Here is a 16,771-nt window from a genome sequence, read left to right as displayed (position 1 = left end):
CGGCTCGTGCAGCTCCACGCTGACGTATTAATTCTAGATTTTCCGGAGACAGGTGTCTCTTGGTGATTTTAGTAGTACAGTGATGCATCTTGATAACGTTGATACAAACTCCTCCACCACGTTGTTTTATCACTCCTCACGCTATTGCAGGCCTCCTACTTTCTCTTCATCGACATCGCTGTAACCTAAAATTTTCGATACTGATGATGGAGCAAGTCCTGATACCTGTTTTCTGCAACACAACAAACAGTGCAAGCAGCTATCACAGTAGTCCCGACAGAGCACCTTTCTGCAATTCGTGGGAAGCTTTTGGCATATAACAGTGCGGGCTATATAGTCCGTACGCTCCCAAGCCGTATACTCAAATGCCTGATTGCGTTTAGTGAGAGCAGAGCCACCACGAGTACGTAACAATCAGACTTGTATACGCGAGCCCTAACTTCTATATTTGTCAGTGGAAGTGTGCGCACATTAGGATTCAGCTCTATGGGTGCCCCCCTCCCAGCTACATTTATCCCTACAGATAGTGTTTTCTATGTGTTCAATTCTTCGTTCCAGTCTACGGTAATATTTACTTATTTATTACTGATTTATTTGTTCACATACACGAATAATATATACCATAGCACTTTTTTCAAATGGTACAATAGCAGTATATACAGTCGGGTCAAGACGACATGAACTTCGGTGCAGTTGCGCAAGCGGCCGCGCTTGAAGCAGTGCGGTGGATCATAGCGGTCAGGAGAACCCTTGATGGGTGAACTCACCGCTGCAGTTCGCGATGGTCCTCTCTCGATAGTAGTCGCTATCTGTACTGCGCTGCTTCGAGCTCATGCCGTTTACGCCACTGCACCGAGCTTCGAGTCGTTTGACCCCAGCATAACTCTGCTCTAGAATAGAAATTATTAGCGACTATGTAAGCAAGTGAACGGGCACCATGCCAAGAAACGTCTAGAGGGAAACGTCCTTAGCTAGAAACTACCATCGTATTATCGATGTGTACTATGATTTTTGAGCTTTGAAGCATAATACGTCCTAAGTCCTCTAGGTAGTGCTATTTCCACAGAAGTATAAAAGTTGACTCCCATCTCTAGAATTTGAACTGATTAAAATCTTGCAAGTTTACATTTCTCTTCTAAAGGTGCTACTAGCGTCGCTACATGTTTTGTCAGAGTTAAATGTCTAGAAGTCGGCGAGTGACGCGTGTCCGCCATAACTGCTTGACGCGAACTCTTTCTTCTCTCTTCTCTGTGCCTTGCTCCGATCGAAAACGCATCGCGCTCAGCCATTTGATTTCACCGGACTCTCAGGCTTTGGCTGGTGCCGACTTTCGCGTTTTAAGTGACATGGAATAGTTCAAGTGTAAATCAGTTCCCCGGAATTTTTGCTGCAGAATCGTGGCTGTTCTTGTTACAAACGAGAACTCTTTCTTTCAGAAGTGTTTCTGCTGGTGAACCATCTTGCAACATTCTCACTGAGGATTTCAGTACTCAAATTTGAGAAAATTCATTAAAATAACACACCAATGGGACACCGATGCGTCCAGTTTAACTGCTTTCTGTAATTTTGTTTCACAACACATAGGTTCACGTACACGTTTTCGTATACATGTCCAGCTAGCGTCTGTCTTTTTCTGAGACTAGTTTCGCTCGCCTCAAGAATCCATGATGTTGCTATAAGTTACGTAGCTAGGTTTTATCTCTAATTCAGAAGTGTTACTACTGAAAAAGAAACATTTTGCAGCTTTCTTAATCAAACTACGTCACTTCAATTTAAAGAAAAAGTAGTTTTATTGTCAGTTGGATTTACAACTATCCAGATCTATATTTTCTTTCAATCTGGAAATATTATTCGAAGTATTAAGCAAATTCCCTCATTCTTCTCTTCCGAATTGTGTTAACGTAAAAACGATATGATCATCACCAATGCATCCTGATCTAAAGATGAGGGTCTCACATGAAACATATTTACTGCTATTTACTATTTAAACTGCTATCTAAATCTGTATATAACTTGGGTAAGCAAAATATAACAAGATAGAAGAAAGGTACAAGACCAGAGACATAAAGAGGTGTGCGCACATTAGGATTCAGCTCTATGGGTGCAGAAAAGAAAAGATTTTTAACCCTTCGTGTGTTTCATTTTTCCTTTGACTCTATATCGCAAAGCTGGTAGGTCATTAACTTCATTGGCCTCACCGCGCTGACGTATGGAAAACAACTTTAGATTTGTCGCAGCGATTTGTAGAAGCTGACGCCGTTGGAACTGTCTCCCTGCTACCCAGCGCTAGCGCGGCTTTACCGCTGCTTTCTGGAATTTCATTTCAAAATACATATAGTCGAGTCAACAACCTGGGCTTGATGCAGTTACGTAAGCATCCATGCTCTAAACGATGCAGTACAAATAGCGGCTGGAATCGAGATGGGACCGTTGGTAGCTTCACTTGGACTGCAGCGATGAGTGCTGCCAGCGAGCTGCGCACCTTTGACCCGACTACAAGTACAAACGTACATAGATACGTACGTACGCACACATATACATACATACGAATACAAATACAGATTATAGTTGGAGAGAGTTAGTCCGATTTTTCCGATTTCTTTTTATTTTCGAGCCATCCAGGACTAATTCTGGGGTTATTTTACGCACTGAGAAAGAATTTGGCATCCACTAAACGCATAAGTTAAATCGGCTGTTTTCCAGAGAAAACGTCCAAATAACGCAAAACTGTTCAACGTAACGAAACTAAACCTATTTAAATGGAATAAACTAGAATTCTGATTACAGAGCGTTGTAAAACTGAACACAGTTCTAGTAAAAAAGTGAATTCGAACAGTTTCCATAAGTGTTCCAAGTCAAATCACAGGTTACAGGAAAACATTTTCGGAGTTTTACGGAAATGATTTTTGCGACTGCGGGTAAAGAGGCTCCCTCAGATATTCGTGCATGCCTCCGGTCATGCCTTGCCTGAGCAATTAGCCATGGAATGTATATTTCTGTAGAGATTTATCTTCGTTTCTACCTAAATAACTGGTTCTCCATGCCTACAGCTAATCATGCGCTACATCCCCGGCTAAGATTCAATTCGCGAGCTAATAAATTGCTTTGGAGAATCAGACATATCCACTGGGATTTCATGATGAAAATTTTGAGGAGAAATGTTCTGATGTAAAGGTGATTTCAAATTTGTTCTACGAAGAAGACAGTACCTTCTGCAAGGTCATTGCTGGTGATTTCAAGGCCAATGTTGTCCTCAGAGTGCGTGAAGAACTTTGTATCGGGACCCATGACTTACAACGGAACAAAGAGGGGAAAGGCTTTCCGAGTTTATCATGACGACTAAAGGCAACCAAGAGAACTCACAATTCTAGAGCCCTCCTCTTCAAGCTGGGCGTGAGAGTCACCCGGTGGAAGGCACCGTGATTTATCACATCATCACTGAAAGGTTTTGCCTGACGGATGTCGCTGTTGTGCCAAAGTTCTGTAGGGTTGGGAATATCGCCTACTTGGAAGATTTTCTTTCATATGAAAAAGTGAGAAATCCGCGAAGTTCGGAGACCGAAGTCCCAGAGCTATCATTAATTGGAATCTCTTCACTGCGCAAGTCGGCTTTGCGATGATCATTATCATTATCATTATGGACAGCAACGACGAGGAATACGACCGCCTCGTTGAATACTTTCAGAAATGCAGGCATTAGAGATGAGACCGCCATCAGTATCGGAAACTACACTGTCTACTGCGGTGATGCTGATGAAAGGAAAGTAGGTGGCTCGGTGATAGCTATGAGAAGCGACTATAATAACTCGGTGGAGGAGTTTGAATCAACGTTGTCCAGATGCAGCTCTGCAGGATCGCAGACTTAAACTCTGGATCGTAGGTGCCCGTGCACCTACGGAAACCAATGAGGGCAACAGTAAGGTCGCCTTCTATGACTTACTTAATGCGCTGATGCCGAAAATGCCCAACCAGGAGGTGGTCATTGTCGGAATCGACGCAAATGCGAAGATAGGACTAGAACAACAATCCGATGTGCTAGGAGAATGGTATAACCCAGCGAAGTGCACGTCGGATAACGTAACCGTCCGGTCGGCTTTTGAGAACAGATAGACCTCACCACTGCTTTCACGTTAAAGAGGAATCATCGACCCCATCACCATACGTGACATGGGCCAATCCTTTTTACGTCTCAAGAGCAGCGCAAACAAAAGAGAACTTTTAAAATTCAACTCGACTACGTTCTGACGAGGAACATTCCTCAGTCAGGTATCCGAAAATCTAGAGATGTTTGGGGCGTTGCTTTCAACTCTGACCACGGTACAGTTCTCCTAGCTTCAACATGGGGTTCAACAAGGAAACCGAGGAGTTCCTCTTCAACAGAAAATGTGCACGGCAGGTCTTAAAGACGAAGACGCCAGAATGAAATTCCGCTAATTCGTATCTATATATGTTGGAGTACGGACCAGGAAAAAGCTTTGCAATTCGAATTCCTTCACAAAGTGCATATAAGCGTCGACCTACATATGCGGATAATGAGGAACCAGCGACCGAATGGGAGGTTCTAGTCAGCATCCAAAAGATGAAAAATGGAAAATCTGGCGGAGACCGCGGAGTACGCACAGAAATGCTGAAACATCTTCCTCCGTCTGAGATTCGTAAGATGACGAAAATGATCCGTTCAATATAGATCGGCAATAGAATATAGAAAGGATCTGTTGCGGAGCCTAGGAACTATCGAGGAGTCCCTTTGCTGAGTGTTATGCAGAAGATTCTGCAGCCATTTACTCTGGACCGACTTATTAAACATAGTGAAGAAACAATAAGAGGCGACTGACCATGATCGTCGTCAGGAGAGTGATCGAAATCTGGCAGCGGTATTTGAAACCGATACAATTTGCCTTTCTGGAGTTTGAAGCCGCCTTACACTCTCCTTATCGAGGCGTTCTTCTCAACGTGCTCCGCGCCGATAGCGTACCAGAAAAGTTTACAATAATCAACGAACAACTGCTACAGTATGAACACAGGTTTGAAATTGGTAACTGGATTAAGACAAAAGGCAGTAAGACTCTTCCTGTTCAACTTTGCCATCAATAACATCACGCGAAGAGCAGCCGATCACTGTCCTGCCGACAAAGTCTTAGCCCCATCAAGGTCCACCTTGACCGATCTCGAGTACGCCGACTATGTTGTTATATTCGCGAAAAGCAATACGAAAGTTCAACGTGTTGTTAACCTTGTATCGAAGCTGTCTGCAGCCTATGGACCACGTTTACGCCTAGATAAATGTGAGCAGATGTGGATATCTTCGAGACCTCGAACGGGAATTAGGGTGGACGGACAACCGATAGAACTTGTCGATGAATTCTGTTACATGGGCTGTATGCTGAAGAACAACGGCAGCTACGAGAAGGATATCCAGCAAAGATGTGCTAAGGCCATTTCTGTATTTAACTCCTTAGCGAATTGCCTGTAGTCGACTCCCTTCACTAAAGAAGTCACGCTGCGAGTCTACCTATCCGTCCCTATCATGATGTAAGGATAGGAGACTTGGGTGGCACCGTCCACAGTGATGGGGAGGATTAGTCGCATGGAAAGGAAGCTGCTTAGACGGCTGCCTGGCCTAGGGTGTGCCGCAATGAAGATCTTTACGCAGAAGACGATGTAGTGTACCTTGTTCAACGAGCTCTAAGGAGTTTGTCGGGTTCAAGCCGGAAGATGCCACCTGGCCGAAAACGGAAGTTCTGCACTGAGGTGGTGAAAGGGGACCTGAGGACACTCGGCGTGGATAAGCAGGTCAGGCGGGACGTAAGGTTTTCCAGGATCTAGAATAGCGACGAGTGGATTGATTAAATTTGGAATGGATTGATTCTGTGAAAGCTCTCGCAAAAGATCAAGAAGGTTGGGCAAAGCTCAAAAACGACACACCTCAAAGGAAAAGTAAAAATGAGGGTGCGTATCGTTAGGTACCCGCAACCGATTATCTGCAGCCGGATAAGTCCTTGCACAATAGGTTGTCGGTAGGCCAGAGCAGGCATATCTTAGGCTAGCTGTGATCACAAAGCCACGCCCATCCATCACCACATCACTGAGGTCATGAGCCGTGTTTGTAATTACATGATATAGTTGTCTTCAAGGAAGGTTCAAAGAACAAAAATACAATATCGTAGCAATGTAGAAAGCTGAAGAAAACTTAGAAAATGAAAATGCTAAAAATGATGCAAAAACGTGGGAGACTTACACAAAAACAGAACAGCATCAGAAAACATGAAAAGAAAGCTGAAAACGTTCCAAAATAAAAGTTATAAATTGTGAAAACGAGAACCTGGTCGTTGGAAAACGTAGAAAACTTCTGGTTTAAAAAGTAAAGCAAATACTTATTTATTTAAGAGAACAAAAAGATGCGATGAGATCCGTGACCTCCGTGACGTCACGAAAAGTGTCAATCAACAGTTAAAGTGCACCATGGCTTGCGCTCTTCAAAAAGGTGTTATTCAATGCCTCCAGATAGTGTCAGCAAAGGTGAGAAAAAGCCATAATCAATTTATCACGTTTATCATTTTAATATCGCTTTATATAAATACAAGAAGTGGTGTTAACATTATCTTTTATCCCTAGAATGTCGTTTTCTTATGACAACTATCTCTCCAACCTGCAAACCTTGCATCTTCACCAGCAGTATCAGATAGCAATAAATCAGGTATTTACTTCTGTGCGCAGTGTTACAAAATATGGATCAATTTTGTATCAACGTTTTCTCAGGCTGCACCTGCGCTTCAGAGCTCCAGATGAACTATACTCGTTAACCATGCAACAACCTGCACAGGTAACAAGCAGTTCCGTTTTAAGTGTTGAAATGCACTATGAAGTACCATTAATTTTATGGGTTGTCCTTCTTGCTGCTGCGCCCGATTATGGCAGTCCATCGCAACAAAGTCGAAATACTATTGTGGGAACATACACATTCCGAGGGGAAAAATGCGTAGGTAAACGGGGAGTTCGTCCCGTTCTTATTTATCATATTCCGGGAGCCTCGAGGTCGTATGTATTCCAACAGCACAAAAAAAAACAGCAGGAGAAGGAAGTTTTATTTACCGCTGCTTTGGATTTAAACAACAAAATGGAAAACTCGCATCGATACAAGTATGCGCGGTACCTTAGATTTCTGCAAACTACCTTACTGAGTGACACTATTTCAGGTTTTCGACGACGCTTTCGACAGAGATCCTTGCTCGCTAGACCCCAAATGTATTCCGCAGGACCGATACAGTGACAAAGTTAATCGCATAGCTTATGAAGTGAGTTGCCAAGAAGTTTTCTTCCCGATGATCTTGACATGTGCTGCGTTACAAGGGTGCTAAGCACAGCGCAAAGACAAAAGTGCTTACAAGAGCACAAGTCACAAGCACTACGGCAACGGCCCATTCTATCTTATCAATGGATTGGAGGAGTGAGTTCTAAAAACACATACTTGAAGATTTTACTTCTTAGTTTACAAAATAAGAAAGTGATGAATTTCAGCTTACGAAGAAAGGGCGGTAGTGCTTGGAAAATTCACTAGAGAAAGCTATAACCAAAGAAGACAAGCCTTCTCCAGGTAAAAACAATCCACTCAAAACTACTATTTCTTAAATGCTTTTTAGAGCATCGTTGGCGCAGAAACGAAGAGTTCAACCCGGTAGCATTCCCGATGGTCTAGTATGGCCGGCAAATTGAGAATACCTTCTGAAATTGGAAAGCAAATACATGTTTATCATTTATTTCGAACTAATAGCGGTGAGTAGGTGCTACTACCATTCAATGACTAGTTTTTAAACTGTTCCTTTTTCAGATGGCATGCGAGAATGAGTTGTGTGGATTTATCGGCGATGGGATTCATAAGCTGAATCCCATTGCTACAGCAAACAGAACGGAAGAAGGGCAGGTATGAATCGTTCACGCAGTTGTTAGTGGGGGAATATAGGTATCTTACTTTTTGAGTTATAAATCTGATCCTAATCATTAGGTTCATTTTATGTCGCGATTCTTTATGCCATCTTTCGTTAGAAAACTTTGTTACTTATAGTACCATTTTTGGTTCATTAAGCGACGTAATTATCGAACATAGCATTCGAATAGTCCCGGATTTCGAAAAAGCTAGTTCTTTCCTTTCAATTCTCTATTGTCTTGTTCTATTCCTGCTTTTTTAGACAGCCATCCGCGCAGCAAGAGGAACATTCCCAGAGGCCGAACTAGAAGGAAGTGCTTTCCACTTCGCGCAAGCATGGAACCGCATGGCCAAGGAACTGGGATTAAAGGCATCACCCCACGAATCTGAGGTGCAGATTTCAGGTGGAGTATTCGTATACGGGATGGGAGACTACGGAGAGGGGGGGGGGGATGATTCTGTCCATTTCTTCCTAATTTCCGTAAAAAACGGCCCGGAAGATACGGCTTCAGGCGTTTTGGCACACTATTTTCTACAGGAAGTTCGACTGGAGCGCGCCAGCCTTGTGCAGCGCCGCATCTTCCGGGCCGTTTTTTTACGGCAATTAAGAAGAAATGGACGGAATCACTCCCCTCTCCGTAGTCTCCCATCCCGTATACGAATACTCCACCTGAAATCTGCACCACCTCAGATTCGTGGGGTGATGCCTTCAAGGAGGTTTACCAAGAGAGCAAAACGACTTCGAACAGTAGTTAGATGGTGGCACATCTTAGAAAGGGTTGCCTTTCTGCCGAAGAAGTTAGTGTCACGAGTTCCTGCCCTTTCACTCCAACCAGTCAGACAGAGTCACCCTACTTTCGAGCCGTGCAAAAACGTGCTTATGTGCGTAGAACATGGTTCGAAAATGTTTTTGAGGATATGTGGTATAAACGGGACGTTCGCGGTCTGCGGACAATAAATTCAGCAAAAGCTTTCCACAGGTTAATATTTACTTTGGTTTATTATTTTGTATACTAACTTGTTATTATACAAAAAACGATTGATTTAGTAAGCTGTGCAAGACGTTATCAAGGCGCACCAACTCGCCTCTTGAAGAAATGTTGGAGTGCTTGAAACAAATTAACAGTTTGACGCATGGAACATTGATCCACATAAAAGATTTAGAAGTGCTTTTTCTTCAGAAGTAACCGTTCTATGGATAGACATTTTTGTTTCAGAATGCGCATGCGTCAAAATCTCTGCTCAAGAGAGGAGAGATGCGCCGGCAGAAAATTGACGATGCAATGGAGAGTTTCAAAGAAAAATGGAAGTCCCGTAGTGACATATCCACAATAGCGATAACCACTTTCTGCCAAAGAATGGCAAGATTTGTGACTGAAAAAACCATGACATGCTTGATTTAATCGGCGGGCTGATGTCATCACCTGACGCGATTACCCGCATCTTCGCCGAAGTGTGTCGTCTTTGAACAAGCCCAACGTTCTCTATCTTCTGCGAGAGCTCGCACGGAATCGATCCATTCGTCGCTATTCGATATCCTGCGAAACCTTGCGTCTCGCCTGAACTGCCTATCCACGCCGAGTATCCTCAGATCCTGTTTCACCAGCTCAGTCTAGAACTTCCGTTTTCGGCCACGTGGCTTCTTCCAGCTCGAACCCGACGAACTCCTCAGAACTCGTTGAACAAGGCGATCTGCCGGTCTCCTTAATATATGACCAAAGAAGCGAAGACGATTTACTTTCGATGGCGGTGCAAGATGTTGATGTCTTCCACTTGTCATCCGCCGGTATACCACATCAATTTCTGCGTAAAGATCTTCATTGTGGCATACCCTAGGCCAAAAGTAGCCAAGCAGCTGTCTAAGCAGCTTCCTTTCCGCGTGTACGCGTAAATGGCCTTAGCACATCTTTGCTGAATATCTTTTTCGTAGCTGCCGTTGTTCTTCAGCATACTCATTGACGAGTTCGATAGGTTGTCAGTCCACCCGGACTCCCGTCTGAGGTCTCGAAGAGATCCACATCTGCTAACATTTGTCAGGGAGTAGACGCAGTCCATAGGCTGCAGCCAACTTCGATATAAGGTTGACAACATGTTGAAGTTTCGTACTGCTTTCCGCGAATATAACAACATCGTCGGCATACTCGAGATCAGTCAAGGGGCACCCTGATGGTGCTAAGACGATGTCGGCAGGACACTGGTCGACTGTTCTTTGCATGATGTTGTCGATAGCGAAGATGAACAGGAGAGGTCCTGCTACTGGCTCTTGTCTTGCCCCAGTTACCACCTCACACGGTGTTGTACATCCGGCAAGTGTTCGAACTGCAGCAGTTCGTTGATTCATGTCATCAAGCAAGCGAACGAACTTTTCTGGTACGACGCGGAGCGCGTTGAGAAGAACGGCCTCAATGAGGAGAGTCGAAAGCGGCTTCAAAGTCCAGAAAGGCTAATTGCATCGGCTTCGAGTACCGCTCCCAGAGTTCGATCACTCTACTGACGATGAACACCTAGTCAATCGTAGATCGACCAGGACGAAAGCCAGCCTGCTCGCTTGAGTCGTAGAGTCCGTGGCGGTAACTTCTTGTGGAGGGGAATTATGATAGCGTGTCTCCACGAGTCAGGTATCCTTTGCTCTATTTACATTGAAGGGATGATCCATATCCATGTCCACACGAAGGAAAATATTTCAGCCATTATTCACCTTTCGGATACAGACCAGAACCTCCGACTCGGTCGGTGGTTCCTCGTTAATATGTCGGCCTATGAACGTGCTCGAGTTCAGGAGCTGACGGTGCTTGCCGGTTCAACAAGGATCCCTCCAAATAGGAAGGGTTGCTTCACCGACAACCTTTCCACTAGCTGTGTTGAGGACTGGAGAACATCTTTTCATCTCGCCGCTATACTTCTTTAATAAAGGATAGGCATTCGGCGGGTTCTTGTCCTCCCACACCTTTTCAAACTCCTTCGCTTCCGACGTCCACTCGCTATCGCGGTCTCGTTGGAATTGACGATGCAAGTTCACTCTAAAACGCCTTTTCTAGTTGAAGTCACCAGTGCTGCGGGCGACACATACAGAATTGTACGTGGATTTTCATTTCGCAGATCCAAAAGCAAACTTCCTCCGCGGTAATAGAACAGGATGCGTTTCCCTTGCAGCGTGCTGGATGAACTTTGTTAAGGAATCCGCATCGCAAAGCTTCTTCCTGGTCCGTACTACAACATGAATAGACACATGTTGGCGGAATTTCGTTCTGCATTCTTCGTCTTTCAGACCTGCCATGTCGATTTTTGGTTGAAGAGGAACTGCTCGGTTTCTCTTCTGGAACCGTATCTTGAAGCTTGCGCTGCTCTTCAAGCGTTAAAAAGGTTGACCGTGCCACGTGAGCTGATGGCGTCGCTGATTCTTCTTAAGCGTGGAAACGATGATGAGCCCCGCCTATTCGCACAAGCTGATCAGACGGTCACCATTGCCCGCTGGATAATACCATTTTTCTAGCACATCGGATTGTTTTTCTAGTCCCATCTTCGCATTTGCGTCCATTCCGACAATAACCACTTCCTGGTTGGGCATTTTGGGCATCAACGCATTGAGTATGTCATAGAAAGCAACCTTACTGTTGCCCTCATCGGTTTCCGTAGGTGCGTGGAGTTACGATCCAGAGTTTATATCTTCTGCAGTCGTACGAAGGCGCATCTAGACGACGTTGAGCCAAATTCTCCACCAGGTTGTTGTAATCGTTCCTCATAGCTATCGCGGAGCCACCTACTTTCTTCTCGTCAATATCGCCGCAGTATATGGTGTAATTTTGGATGCTGATGACGGGCCGATCTCTCATGCGTGTTTCCTGCAGTGCAGCAAAGGGCAAACAAAGATATCGAAGAAGCCTAGACAGGGTTGGCTTGATGGAGTTCACTCGATAGTGTTCGGCAGTTCAGCATGACGAAACGAACGGTTGTTGTCAAAGATTCCATCCTCTCTTCAGATGGTCGACCTTTCAGATTGTTGGCTTTGGCGATGTGCTGGATGACAGCACCTTTTTGCAATGTATGGGAATCGTTCGCCATATAACACTCCACGTTATATGGCTCGTATGTTTCCAATGCGTACACTCGAACGCCTGATTGAGTTTAGTTACAGCAGGGCCACTACGAGCAGGTAGCAATCAGACTTGTATACGCGACCCCCTGAAAAAAAAACCACATAGAAGATATGGATATATTTGTATTTATGCAGAGTATTTAATGCAGGTAAGATATTGCAACAGTTCTGTAAAATGTCGATTTTTTTTTTGCTTCACGCAAATAAAACGTACTATTCCTGCTTCTGGCATCTTGTGCACAATCGCTTGATATATCACTATACGTAAGCGATTGGTACTCCATACCGAGGCAGTGGCAGAGACAGCGTGCTCCTGCGAGGCATGTTTCGTACCTTATTAGACGATGAGAGACGCTGATGGAGGATGTGATGGGCGGGACATAAAGAAAACGAAGCGCAATACTCTGCTGACGCTGCATAGCGCAATTAACGATTGCCGTTGCCAGTCGTTTTTCCTCAAGATAGCCTGTCGCGGCGGCTGCATGTACGTAGCGACTCCCTTCCCCTAGGAATGGCCCTAGTATCGTCAGATTGATTAGCAAAACATTCGAACAATTCAGCAGTACACCTCGGCTGGAGGTGTGCTCAAACGCGACGGTACATCAGTATCTTCTTTACTTCACCGCGAATCTCACATTTCAAGTGTATCTGATTTGTGATTGCGAATTTCTGATCGTGCAGCTGCATTTGCACAGTGGTTCGTGGTAGCTGGCATTTATTTACCAGCACCAGGCGCTACTAGTAATAGAGCAACAGTTACAGAGTATATAAGACGATAACGACGATAAGAAGATATTGCCTCTCTCCACCTATAATGTTGTTAAGCGATTTTCCTTCATCTATGGATCTTTTAACCGTTGGCTTCGGATGTGGTTACAGAAATTCAATTGCTTCCTCAACTTTCAAGCCATTACCCTTTCTCCGCAACTATCCATCGCAATTTATTCCTCACTAACCTTGATGCAGTTACCACGAATTGAAACTTCAAGAGCCTTATACTATGAGATAGTTATCGGTCACGGTTTCCCAATTACATCACCGAACTGTCGTCGTCTTCTTTAAATTGAAAGGATTCCAGTTAGATAACAGGTGCGTACTTTCCTCTTCCTTTCTCCCTTGCGCTTTTCATTTTTCTATATATGGGTTTCGCATTGGTGCTTCTCCGTTTTCCTGCGTACTTTCCAAATCTATACTTACTGTCTATACGCTTACTTACGCTCGTCTTTTTTTTACTCAGGCTGAGTCCCGCGTTTTCAACTTCCATCACATCAGTACCCTCCTAAAGCGTGTAGCCCATTTCCTCTCGTTTCTGCCAAATCCACCAATGCACCGACGATGCTGCGGTCCTCCCACACGCTGTTGAGTCATATATTTCACAAATGATGATCAGCACTAGCGGTGAGTGGCTCAACAGAACTACGATGACATCCATACATATCTTTTCTTTGAATAAGCTTAAATCGTTTTCCGTTGGTTAGAATTCCATCCGAGCCAGCTGGATTCCTGGGCTCGCCTACATGGTACGGGTACTGGGACCAGCCTATAAACAGCTCCAGCTGCAGCCCAGTAGGTAAGGCTGACACCCTGGTAAAATTTATTGATGGCGCATCCGTACCCTTTCAAATTCACACTCCTAAACATTCTACAGAACAGGCTTAAATTACCCAAATGCTTAAGCTTGAGGTGTTATGAAGCCCAGATGTTGTCATACACTTTAAGTTGCAGGTTACACCAATATTCTGTTAGTACGATACAAACATCAAACTTACACATGTGTGTGGATCAGACGGACTTGTGGACAAATATTGTAGATAACGTACAGAAGGGGTCGTATCGTGTTGTGTCGACGCACGACTCGCCATGGAGACTGTCTCAGACTGTGTACTTACAACGCGAGAATAGCGAGCACAGATGCTGACCTGCATGCCCTTCTCGAAGCTGCAGAGCGTATAAAATTTTACGCAGTTGCTCGGCAGGAGACCAAGTGCAGAAGGAGCGACGTACGACAGATGAATGACGGTACATTTGTTATTCGCCGAGAGAAGGTTCTGTCGCGAAATGTAGGCGGTGTTGGTTCTGTTCTGCACCTATCTGTCGTCCATCGTGTCGATTCTCACAAGATCCTGTCACCTCATCTGACAATTCTTCGCCTCCGCCCTCTGCGCTAAAAACCCATCAGCATCATCAGCTGCTACCCACTAACATCAGCATCTGATTAATCCGAATTGGACGCATTTTACGAGGAGCTGGAGGAGGTGGCGGATGGCGCGACTCGTGCGCAGATCGACACCACACTCATCAACCGGAGGTGGTGTCTACTTAACGACTAGGTAGTACCATCCTTTTGTAGTGATTCTGATCACCGTCCCCTTCGTACGAAAATGCGACTCAGCCACATTGAAAAGAACATCTGCTATCGGCAACGAAGGGGAAAAGAAGTCGTCTACGACGATTGCGTACTCGAGAGTTCCTTGCCCCAAAGTGAATGGCACATCGAGGAGGACCCAAACGAAGTGCTGCTCAGAGAATTACAAGCCTGTGCTGAACCTCCCTCGAAAATGCGCACAACAAACTTGGATCGAATTTCGAAGACCACCAAGGAATTGCTGGAAAGAAGGACTTTAAGGCTTGATCCAAATGCATCGCACATTGAGCGGTTAGTAGCAAACACTAGCTGCAGAAAAGCGTTGCAGTAGGATCTTTCGAAATACAGGCAAAAGAAGATTCTAGAAGCAGCAGAAGAACGAGACTAATGGAGTGCAGCAAGGATCTCCGCGAATATTATATTCCGTTGGCAGCCTTGCTGAGCGAAGACGGGACTCACACGTCTTCTCGTCGTGAGATGGAAATCATTACGGAGAGGTTCTACTCGAACCTATTCCGTTCATGAACTCCTGTGTCAAGCCCGATCATCCCCTCTGGTGACGCTCCACCACAGATTCTCCCTTCGGAAGTACATGTCGTTATCACAAGCCTGGCACAGCCTCCGAACTTAATTTTATATCAGCAGTTTCTTCGGGCTGGTGGCCATCCACTTCATGTAATCTTAGCAACGCACATGACGTCCTACCTTCAGAAAGAAAGGATTCCAGAGCAGTGGAAGACTTCGCGAACCATTCTTATCCATAACAAAGGTGACCGAGAGGACCTTCGAAACTATGATGTGCTTGCTGAGCGTGCTATACAAATTATCCACTAAGATAATTCCCTTGCGCATATCTAGGACGCTGGATGAAGCCCAGCCTCAAGAATAAGCTGTATTACGGCAGGGGTTCGTCTTGGACCACATCCAGACCGTGTCGAGGGTCGTCGTAGGTTTGCCGGGAATACCGCCTGCCCCTTGTTCTAACCGGGCGGGTGGCGCAGTCGGTTAGAGGTCCGTTGTAGCCACACGGTCGAAGGTTCGAAATCGCCCTAGTGCAAACCAAGCCTTTCATCCCTCCGGGGTCGATAAATTGGTACCAGACTTGTCTGGGAGGATAAAAACACTGACTTGATCATCGGCCCCGCAAGTCATTGTACAGGCCAACACGCGTTCCAAAACCTCAACGATTACGAGTTCCGGTAAAACGCGTTGGCGCATCCCGAGTGGATTGATACGCCAGCGACTTTATCCTTTTTTTTTAATCCTGTATCTTGTTCTATCCTTCGTGGACTGTGAAAAAGCCCCCGACAGTGTAGAAACGAATGCAAAACTGTCGCTGGTCGATCAAGGTGTGGACACCTCGTATGTGAGGGCATTAGCCAATTGCTACGATCGATGCACCACTAAGATACAACTTTTCCACTGCCCCCTCACCACACCCATTGGAAAGAAGGTACGACAAGGCGGTACCACATCGCTGAAGCTGTCCACGGCTGCATTGCAATAGATAATAAGATCACTTTCTTGGGAAGAAAGTGCCATACGTGTTCATGGGAGATTCGTATCCAACTTTCGTTTTGTGGATGACATCGTTCTCTTTTCGAGAGTTACCGATGAAACAGAAACGATGCTCAAGGAATTGAACGAAGCAAGGAGAGAGTAGGACTGCGAATAAACAGAAAGAAGAAACTGTTAATGAAGAACGCCTACTACGAGGACAGAGGAGTAGAACTTGAAGGCTCCCAAATCGTCGAAATTTCCTCATACGTATACCTCGGACGTTCTATGAATATAGAAAACGACTTGAAGGAAGAACTAAATAGAAGGATGAGAGCAACGTGTGCAACATTCGCACTCGTCAGAGAAGATCTCCGTTCCCATCTGTTCGACTCGACAGTTCTTCCAGCACTGTTATCCAGCGGAGACGTGGGTAGACATCGCTGCCACATCTAGGTAACTACTCACTACCCAGAGTGCCCTTGAGAGATGTCCTCTGAAGTTTGACCGGCGCACACAACACCTAGCCGGCTATCGCAGCTTCGAGTTGAGAGCAATGTCTGGTCTTGGCGACCCAGCGGAATATTTATCGAAAGCAAAGCACGGATGGGCAGGTCACATTATGAGAAGAATCGAAGATAGATAGAGTAAAAGAACGCCAATGTGGATCTCAAAACATGCTAAACGCCCTCGAGGAAGTCCGCCGACGAGATGGGGTGATGTGTTTGTATGGATGGGCCAGCTGAGAGCTCAGCTGGATACGGCTCAAGGACGTCTTCAACGCCACTCACGAAACTTGAGAACATGGCGAGGGAACGAAACGAGTGGAAGAGACGCTAGGGCCTGCACGTCCAATGAAGATGGGCCATCCAAGTATATAAGTGATTAA

At 45.2% G+C, this 16,771-nt stretch overlaps 6 protein-coding genes across 11 annotated transcripts; 5 read left to right on the top strand and 1 right to left on the bottom strand.

The window, feature by feature from the left end:
• Positions 1–677: 677 nt before the first annotated feature.
• Positions 678–4,110, top strand: RB195_022340 (uncharacterized protein; the record flags this gene model as incomplete). Of its 2 annotated transcripts, XM_064209431.1 has the most annotated exons (3): positions 678–757; positions 3,686–3,768; positions 3,839–4,110. In XM_064209431.1, the coding sequence occupies 3 exons, from the start codon at positions 678–680 to the stop codon at positions 4,108–4,110; spliced, it is 435 nt and encodes a 144-aa protein (XP_064065311.1). The 2 variants fall into 2 exon arrangements, with proteins under 2 accessions (XP_064065311.1, XP_064065312.1); XM_064209430.1 differs by lacking the exon at positions 678–757 and having other exon boundaries at positions 3,688–3,764; positions 3,816–4,110.
• Positions 4,111–5,014: 904 nt separating this feature from the next.
• RB195_022339 (uncharacterized protein) lies at positions 5,015–5,473 on the top strand (the record flags this gene model as incomplete). Its single annotated transcript, XM_064209429.1, has 1 exon — positions 5,015–5,473. The coding sequence occupies one exon, from the start codon at positions 5,015–5,017 to the stop codon at positions 5,471–5,473; it is 459 nt and encodes a 152-aa protein (XP_064065310.1).
• A 242-nt stretch (positions 5,474–5,715) lies between these two features.
• RB195_022338 (uncharacterized protein) lies at positions 5,716–9,327 on the top strand (the record flags this gene model as incomplete). Of its 3 annotated transcripts, XM_064209428.1 has the most annotated exons (6): positions 5,716–5,793; positions 6,388–6,519; positions 7,197–7,295; positions 7,829–7,921; positions 8,187–8,315; positions 9,142–9,327. In XM_064209428.1, 6 exons carry the CDS (start codon positions 5,716–5,718, stop codon positions 9,325–9,327), a joined length of 717 nt encoding a protein of 238 aa, XP_064065307.1. The 3 variants fall into 3 exon arrangements, with proteins under 3 accessions (XP_064065307.1, XP_064065309.1, XP_064065308.1); XM_064209427.1 differs by lacking the exons at positions 5,716–5,793; positions 6,388–6,519; positions 7,829–7,921; positions 8,187–8,315; positions 9,142–9,327 and adding exons at positions 6,806–6,823; positions 7,351–7,447; positions 7,519–7,594; positions 7,641–7,713; XM_064209426.1 differs by lacking the exons at positions 5,716–5,793; positions 6,388–6,519; positions 7,197–7,295 and adding an exon at positions 7,744–7,773.
• Positions 9,138–11,492, bottom strand: RB195_022337 (uncharacterized protein; the record flags this gene model as incomplete). 3 transcript variants are annotated; one of them, XM_064209424.1, is made up of 8 exons in its annotated part: positions 9,138–9,298; positions 9,362–9,536; positions 9,663–9,820; positions 9,953–10,325; positions 10,770–10,944; positions 10,995–11,081; positions 11,195–11,327; positions 11,387–11,492. In XM_064209424.1, the coding sequence occupies 8 exons, from the start codon at positions 11,490–11,492 to the stop codon at positions 9,138–9,140; spliced, it is 1,368 nt and encodes a 455-aa protein (XP_064065304.1). The 3 variants fall into 3 exon arrangements, with proteins under 3 accessions (XP_064065304.1, XP_064065305.1, XP_064065306.1); XM_064209425.1 differs by lacking the exons at positions 9,138–9,298; positions 9,362–9,536 and having other exon boundaries at positions 9,537–9,820; XM_064209423.1 differs by lacking the exons at positions 9,138–9,298; positions 9,362–9,536; positions 9,663–9,820; ... (2 more) ...; positions 11,195–11,327; positions 11,387–11,492 and having other exon boundaries at positions 9,948–10,265.
• A 2,909-nt stretch (positions 11,493–14,401) lies between these two features.
• On the top strand, positions 14,402–15,219 carry RB195_022336 (uncharacterized protein; the record flags this gene model as incomplete). The annotated part of the gene is made up of 2 exons (XM_064209422.1): positions 14,402–14,676; positions 14,925–15,219. 2 exons carry the CDS (start codon positions 14,402–14,404, stop codon positions 15,217–15,219), a joined length of 570 nt encoding a protein of 189 aa, XP_064065303.1.
• Positions 15,220–16,543: 1,324 nt separating this feature from the next.
• Positions 16,544–16,771, top strand: RB195_022335 (uncharacterized protein; the record flags this gene model as incomplete). Its single annotated transcript, XM_064209421.1, has 1 exon — positions 16,544–16,771. The coding sequence occupies one exon, from the start codon at positions 16,544–16,546 to the stop codon at positions 16,769–16,771; it is 228 nt and encodes a 75-aa protein (XP_064065302.1).

The sequence above is a fragment of the Necator americanus genome, chromosome X, assembly GCF_031761385.1.
Source record: "Necator americanus strain Aroian chromosome X, whole genome shotgun sequence".
Taxonomy (NCBI): domain Eukaryota; kingdom Metazoa; phylum Nematoda; class Chromadorea; order Rhabditida; family Ancylostomatidae; genus Necator; species Necator americanus.
The sequence above is the reverse complement of the archived record's forward strand: the minus strand, read 5'-3'. Positions and strand labels throughout refer to the sequence as shown.